General features: G+C 34.7%; 1 protein-coding gene across 6 annotated transcripts in view; it reads left to right on the top strand.

Annotated features, from left to right (window-relative positions):
• Positions 1–1,000: 1,000 nt before the first annotated feature.
• dcxr (dicarbonyl/L-xylulose reductase) overlaps positions 1,001–7,989 on the top strand; it is a 9,988-nt gene continuing 2,999 nt past the window's right edge. For 2 of the 6 annotated variants that reach the window (XM_073917637.1, XM_073917635.1), the window contains exons 1-7: positions 1,024–1,069; positions 1,167–1,266; positions 2,137–2,234; positions 2,405–2,559; positions 3,049–3,091; positions 4,192–4,291; positions 5,247–5,311. In XM_073917637.1, the coding sequence (XP_073773738.1) occupies positions 1,215–1,266; positions 2,137–2,234; positions 2,405–2,559; positions 3,049–3,091; positions 4,192–4,291; positions 5,247–5,311 (513 nt within the window). In that variant the 5' untranslated portion in view covers positions 1,024–1,069; positions 1,167–1,214. 6 annotated transcript variants of the gene reach the window in all.

The following is a 7,989-nucleotide window of genomic DNA, read 5'->3' as shown; positions in this document are numbered from 1 at the left end:
AATGATTTTGAGATTTATAGGTGCTGAAAATGTTGATATACAATTAATTATAACCACTTGTTTGGTAGTTAAACATATTTTTAAAATGTATAGCTTTACAAGTCATCTAAACAATTTATTAATAGGCTTATTACTAATATCTCAAAATGTTGAATTAGTTTATGGTGTATTTCAAAATATAGGCTATACTCAAAGTCTACATTTGAGGTAGGCCTACCAAATGAATTGCCTGAATGTAACCTTAACTCGGAACGGTTTTCGCATTTAAATCGGATTTGTACTCACAGTCTGTCCCTGCTGAAAAATCCAGTTTAAACCAGCCTAGGCTGGTTGGCTGGTTTTAGCTGGTTGACCAGGCTGGTTTTAGAGGGGTTTTGGCTATTTCCAGGCTGGTCCTAGCTGATTAGGCTGGATAATGACCAGCTAAATCCAGCTAAAACCAGCTGGAGCAGTCTGGTTTAAGCTGGACATAGCTGGTTTTGGCTGGGCTCCCAGCCTGGCTAGGCTGGTCAAGCTGGTTTTAGCTGGTCATCTCCCAGCCTGACCAGCTAAGACCAGGCTGGAAATGGCTGGAAACCAGCCTGGAAATGGCCAAAACCCCTCTAAAACCAACCTAGTCGACCAGCTAAAACCAGCCAACCAGCCTAGGCTGGTTTAAGCTGTTTTTTTTCAGTAGGGTGAACGAGTCTTTATATGGAAGAGCCACGAATAAGTCAAGCTTAATGTTTAATAAATTATCTTCTGTAGATTTTCGCTCGCAAACTATTTAACCAATATTGTGTGAAGCCAGAAATAATGGTGTACTCAGTATGTACTCTATGTAACGGGGAGTAAGTTAGCTAAGTAAGAGCTAAATTGTGTTAGCACAGCCACAATTTCTATCGCAGAAGATGACCGCAGCTGATTAACACCTCAATAACAATTTTACGAACCTTATGTTACGTTATGTGAGCTGGTCATGTGACAAAACATTTATTTTGCTGACAGTTGAGCTTTTACTGTGCTGCTTCTCGAGTGAACTTCGCTCAGTTCACTGACTAGCCAAACAAACAACAGTTTGAAACGTGAGGTACAAGAGTCATACTTTAGTGTCTATTTAGACGGTCGTTTCTTCTCAGTAACGCACCTACAACATTAACAATTCAATTTTCAGTCTGTGCTTTCAGTTTCACTCGAGTGTTTTACCGCTGTTTGTGTGCCTGGATTAAAGAACAATGGAGATTTCATTTAGAGGAAAGCGTGCTTTGGTGACTGGAGCTGGCAAAGGTTAGTATTGATACAGCTCGCACAGTCTTTATGTGTCCCGTGTAATATAAATAGAGACATTTCGAAGAGTGTTCTAGTTGCTCATTTCCGTGCATTTACAATGAATCACTGAAGATCCCATGTCTTTGAAAGGAGAAAACAATTTCCGAAAAAAAGTCCCTTCCTTCATACTAGGGCTGCACGATATTGTACAAATCAGACATTATGTTTGTTATTGTTTTGCTGCGATTTAACTTACTATTGTGATAGGAAAATAATTGCACCAGACGATGTATAGCTCTATTTGGAAAGATTTCATTGATTTAGATCGACTGGGGCGTATCAAACTCTTTTTCTATGAGTGCATCATAAAATAAAAGTAAATTGCAAGCATATATAATATATTACATAGTATACATACATATTACATATATAATATATTACATATAGTATATTACAGAGCAAAAATTAAAGTTCTAAGACAGTGCTTTATTGTTTTCTGGAGAGTCTAACAGTATTAAAGTACATTAATTGAACAATCAAATGTAAAATAACATGGTCATGTAAATAATTTTTAATGTCTAATAAATAAATAAAAAAACCTAACTCTGCGATGTGACTATTGCAGATACACTCATTCAGTCAGTGTTCAAACGATATATGGTTCACATGCAGATAAAGTTAGCAGTTGTAGGTTGTAGTTTTTATTTTGGAGTACTCATGAATATAAACAAACTGTATGGATTAAGCAAGATTAAAAATCGAACTGTTTAATATTTCAGCCACCCTGTTAGTAAGCCCATCCTCAATTATTCCTTATGTTATGCTATGCTTTGAACATTCCAAATTAGCATTGTTGCATATATAATGATACTCCCTCAATATCTTTAGGGATTGGACGGGCCACCGCTCTGGCGCTGGCACGCTGTGGGTCAGAGGTCACGGCTGTCACACGCACCAAAGCTGACCTGGATAGCCTAGTGCAAGAGGTAATGGCCTTTCGGTCACGCTCCAACTCATCTCCTAAACAAAAACCCTGCATATCTATTCTCCTCTAGCATGCATCTGCATACCAAGAGAGCCTGCTGCTCCTTTATGCTTTATAGGTCTCATTGATGCCGACCGTGACAATGGGAAATCTGATGTGTTTGATCCCCAGTGCCCCTCCATTAAGCCGGTATGCGTGGACCTGTCGGATTGGGATGCCACCAAGGAGGCGCTGAATAATGTTGGCCCGGTGGATCTTCTCGTGAACAATGCAGCCTGCGCAAAACTTCAGCCCTTCCTTGATGTCACGCCAGATCAGTTTGACATGTGAGGCTTTGAAATATCAGTCACTCGTTATAACTCGTCATTATAATTTGTGTTACCATGCAAATAAAGGCTTTTTTATTAGATTTATCGTCCTGTTTATTGTCCAAATATCTAAAAATGATTAAATCAAGAAGCATTTTCTAGACGAGCAAAAAATATTGGTTTGTTTTAAGAAATATGTCAAAATTAAGTTAGATTTTTCCTTTAAACAAGCTAAAGAGTCTGCCAATGGCGTAAGCAAAATAATCTTACATCAAAACGAAGAACAATATTAGGTTTCTTACCCCATTGGCAGATTATTTTGCTTGTTTTAGGGATGAACTCCCTTAATCTTGGCGTATTATTTCTGAAAACAAGACAATCTTTGTTGCTTGTCTTGAAAATGCTTCTTGATTTAAGAGTTTTTAGATATTTGGACTAGAAACGAGACAGAAACTCTTTTAACATTGTATATAAATAAGCTGACAGCATTTCTTATTGCTTTTGCAGGTCTTTTAATATCAACGTGAAAGCTGCACTTCATGTTGCTCAAGTAAGATGAGATCTATATTTGGTATTGGCTTTAACACGCGTCCTTTTTTAAGAAACACTCAGCTTATTTTGTAAATAGTAAATAATTTTGTAACTATTCCCCTAAAGGTAAACAGATGAGTTGTACCATTTTTGAATCCATTCAGCCAATCTTGAGGAGCACGGAGCACTTTTAGCTTAGCTTAGCATAGGTCATTGAATCGGATTAGACCATTAGCATCTCACAAAAAAAAAAAATCTAAATAGAGTTTATTAATAAGTAATCAAGGCCACACTGTTCTTAACACTGTGGCATCACAGCAAGAAAGGTCGCAGGTTTCGAGTCCCAGCTAGGCCAGTTGACATTTCTGTGTGGAGTTTGCATGTTCTCCCCGGTGGTGTGGGTTTCCTCTGGGGACTCCGATTTCCCCCACAGTCCAAACACATGCACTATAGGTGAATTGAATGAACTGAGATAATTCCTTTTATATATATATATATATATATATATATATATATATATATATATATATATATATATATATATATATATATATATGAGTGTTTGGGTGTTTCCCAGTATTGGGTTGCAGCTGGAAGTGCATGCACTGTGTAAAACATATACTGGAATCGTTGGCGGTTCATTCCGCTGTGGCGAACTTTAATAAATAAGGGACTTAGCTGAGGGAAGATGAATGAATGTAAGTAATTATCAAGGAATTTTGCTGCCATACCCTGGCTGCAGCAGGCACAATGATATTACACAGCTCTGGTATCTATTTAGGGACTATTTCATTGCATCTGCTGCAGCCATGGTACATTCCTATTAGAATGACCAGAATGAGAGTATAGCTGTTAGTACTTTTTGTTTACAAGTACAGTTTAAGTACACGATGCAACTACAGAAGAGTCTAGGAATATTATCAAAACTCTTTAGTCATTTTTGAGAGAGATGCTAATGGTCTAATCTGATTCAATGACTTATGCTAAGCTAAGCTAAAAGTGCTCTCACCAGGCCGGGAGATCAGCTGACTGTATTCGAAAATGGTCAGCTGATTACCTCTATGGGAGTTGTAAAAGAAGAAGATTAAACAGTTTAATGCTTCGTGTTTGTATTTGTAGATCGTGGCTCGGGGTATGAAGGCCAGGGGAACTGGAGGATCCATTGTGAACGTCTCGAGTCAGGCATCACAGTGTGCCCTGAAGGATCATGCCGTGTACTGTGAGTGCAGAGACGCACAGTTCTGGCATCCAATCTGATCACATTTACCAGTTATTGTACCAGGCCTGTCAAGAAGCATGTAGCTTAAAAGCATAGCTCATCCATAAACCTAGTTTCTTTCTCCTGTTGAACACAAAACAAGATAGTCTGTAGAATGTTGGGAAGAGCAGATCATAGTAGGAACAAATAATACTATGGAAGACAATGGCTGTTTTTTCCAGTATATCTTCCTTTGTGTTCAGAGGAAACAGGTTTGTATGCAAGCATATCAGTAGCTAAATTTGGGACACAAGAAATAAGTCATGAAAGCATGAAAGCATTTTTCAAAAGTATGTCTCGCCTAATAAAATATTCCTGAAGCGAATGACTCTGATTTTCTGGCATTACTGGAGAAAGATCTTAAAGCAAACTTATTTTAATAAAAAATATAATAAATAATAAATATATAAAAATATAATAAATAATAAAAAATATGATTATTATTATTATTAGTATTATTATTATTATTATTATTTTATTATTATTATTATCATTATTATTATTATTTTATTATTATTATCATTATTATTATTTTATTATTATTATTTTATTGTTATTGTTATCATATTATTATTTTATTATTATTATTATTATTTTATTATTGTTATTATTATCATTATTATTATTTTATTATTATTATTATTATCATTATTATTATTTTATTATTATTATCATTATTATTATTTTATTATTATTATTTTTATTATTATTATTATTATTATTATTATTATCATTATTATTATTATTTTATTATTATTATTTTACTATTATTATTATTATTATTATTACTATTATTGTAATTATAATTATTATTATTATTATTTTACTATTATTATTATTATTATTACTATTATTGTTATTATAATTATTTTATTATTATTATTTTTTAATAATACTGTGGATGTGTTTTGTGAAGGTGCCACTAAAGCAGCACTGGACATGCTGACCAGAGTGATGGCGCTGGAGTTGGGGCCGCATCAGGTAAATACCTTACACTTCATTCAGTCATTTGTTTTCTATTCGGCTTAGTCCCTTTATTAATCTGGGGTCGCCAAAGCGGAATGAACCGCCAATTTATCCAGCACATGTTTTATGCAGCGGATGCCCTTCCAGCTGCGACCCATTTCTGGAAAACATCCATACACACTCATTCACACTCATACACTACGGACAATTTAGCCTACCCGATTCACCTGTACCACGAGTCTTTGAACTGTGGGGGAAACCGGAGCACCCGGAGGAAACCCATGCGAACGCAGGGAGAACATGCAAACTCCACACAGAAACGCCAACTGACCCAGCCGAGGCTCGAACCAGCGACCTTCTCGCTGTGAGGCGACAGCACTACCTACTTTGCCGCTGCATCGCCTTACCTCACACTTCCTTTTATATAAAGGGCCCCTATAATCCCATAGATCTAAAATAAGTCTCTGATGTCCCTTGAGTGTGCGTGTGTGTGAAGTTTGAGCTCAAAATATCCCACAGATAATGTTTAATAACTCTTAAGACTCCCCCTTTTAGGCCTTGATCCTAATTGGGCCGTTTTTAGTGACTGTCGCTTTAAATTCAAATGAGATTGTGCGCTTTTCAAAAGAGAGGGCGGAGCTACACATGCCAGTGTGTCAGCATAGTGGCAGATTCAAAAACAGAACTATCATCCTATGCTAATGAGAAGGAGAGTGGGCGGGGCTTTCCCCCTCTGATGACACGTACAAAAGGAGAATGTCAGTCAAAGTGTTTCTGCAGACTGATTTAATCAAGTGTGATTATAACAAATTATATTAATACATTTTTAGCATTAGATGCTGGTTATATTCACACGCAGCTGTGTTTAAACCCCTTATAAAAGTGATTTTTGCATAATAGGTCTCCTTTAAATCTTGAGTTCTGTCAGATCATGCTTATGAAACGATCAAACATTGAGCTCGTTGTGTGTTGTTTACAGCTTTGAGAAAATAAATCACACATTGTGGTGAACGGTCTGGCCAGGAGGCTCCCAGCCAATCAGCAACCACCCTCCTTAACATATAAATCTGTTTGCTAATCTCTCAAACGGCTGATGAAATGATGGGGTGTGTGTGGATGTCTGCATTGTAATCAGATGTAATTGCAAGCAGATAATAATGCATATTTATGCCACAGTTGTTTGTGTATCTGCGTTAATTGTTGGCTGGATGTTTGTTAATATATTCACCATCCTGTTTCTCTTCCTGATTGGATTAACAGCGCAGTGCAGATCTTGACATTCTTGGCAAACTATTTCCACATTCATGTGTCACAGAGCTGATAAACCGGTTTGTTCTGGAAATGTCTACATTAATCGTAATGCTTGTCATCTGTGAATTAGGATTATTAGTCTACCTATATTAGCCTAGGTCAAAACAAAAACACTGTGCAAATTGCTGTTAATGAACAGTTTCCGTATTTTGTGATTCACAAGTGTTTTAAAGTGTATTTATGGTTGTGAATTGCATTATGGGATGTTGATCTCTGCTCTGTGGAGTTTTGATGTTGAAAATTCTCTCTGCAGTTTAACAACGTTGACGTTTTAGTAGTTTGAAATAATGTGATCTCTATAAGAAATAATAATATATAGAGAAATAAGTGTGTAAAAGAACAGAAAATGTACTGCAGTTAATTACAAGGGTTGTGTAGTGTAACATACAACCCAAACCCAGACAATATAGCACTTTAAACTATTAAAATTTTCAATAAAAGTCACTTTTTCAGACTTTACATTGTTAAAAGTTGTTGAAAGAAAGATCAAGATCCCATAATGCAATTCAAACGCATGAATAAACAAGGGATAATAAAAACATGAATCACAAAATATGGAAAACTGCTAATTTACGGATATTGTTACAGTGCAGAAAGTACAGATATTTGTGTAAAGATGTATATGAATTATAGATATCGAAGTACTGATACCAGAATTTTAGTTTTTAAAGTAGCAAAGTATTTTACTTCTTTCCTTTGCATCTCTGTTAATGCAGAATGTTGACATTTTTTCACAGGTTTTTCCTTTTAAACAGCTCTTTAAATAATCCAACCATGTTTTATTATTATTATTTATCTATTTATTAGTTATTTTTAGTATTATTATGAAGTCTGAAATAAGTGACAGCCTAATTTAGAATAAATATGCAGTCCTGTTTCCTATTTTGGTGTATTTTCTGCGAGAACGAATGGATGGATGGATGGATAGATAGATAGATAGATAGATAGATAGATAGATAGATAGATAGATAGATAGATAGATAGATAGAGACAGATAGAATTGGTATATTTTCTGCTTTTAATAACTAAAATATATATAATATTGAGGTGCTAAATCCTGCTAAATAAATGCTAAATACATAAATTATTTTTAAAAGTAATTTTCAACCATAATAAAAAAATAGAAAACAATTATACATATGAAACGTTTATTCTTCTTCTTATTATTGTTATTAAAACTAATAATAGTAGTATTAGTATTAACAAGAACTTACTAGTGATATCTTCTTAATTATATTACATTAGCAACCTTTTTACGCATTTTAGTGTATTTATGGTATTTATATTATTGATAATAATTTTATTTATGGTATCTATATTATTCAAATTGGTTTATTATTTTTGAAAATGATAAAAAAAATATGATTTAGCATCATATTATT

This window comes from Danio rerio, chromosome 12 (genome assembly GCF_049306965.1).
Source record: "Danio rerio strain Tuebingen ecotype United States chromosome 12, GRCz12tu, whole genome shotgun sequence".
Taxonomy (NCBI): Eukaryota; Metazoa; Chordata; class Actinopteri; order Cypriniformes; family Danionidae; genus Danio; species Danio rerio.
Note: the sequence above shows the minus strand (reverse complement) of the source record. Positions and strands in the feature narration are given on the sequence as shown.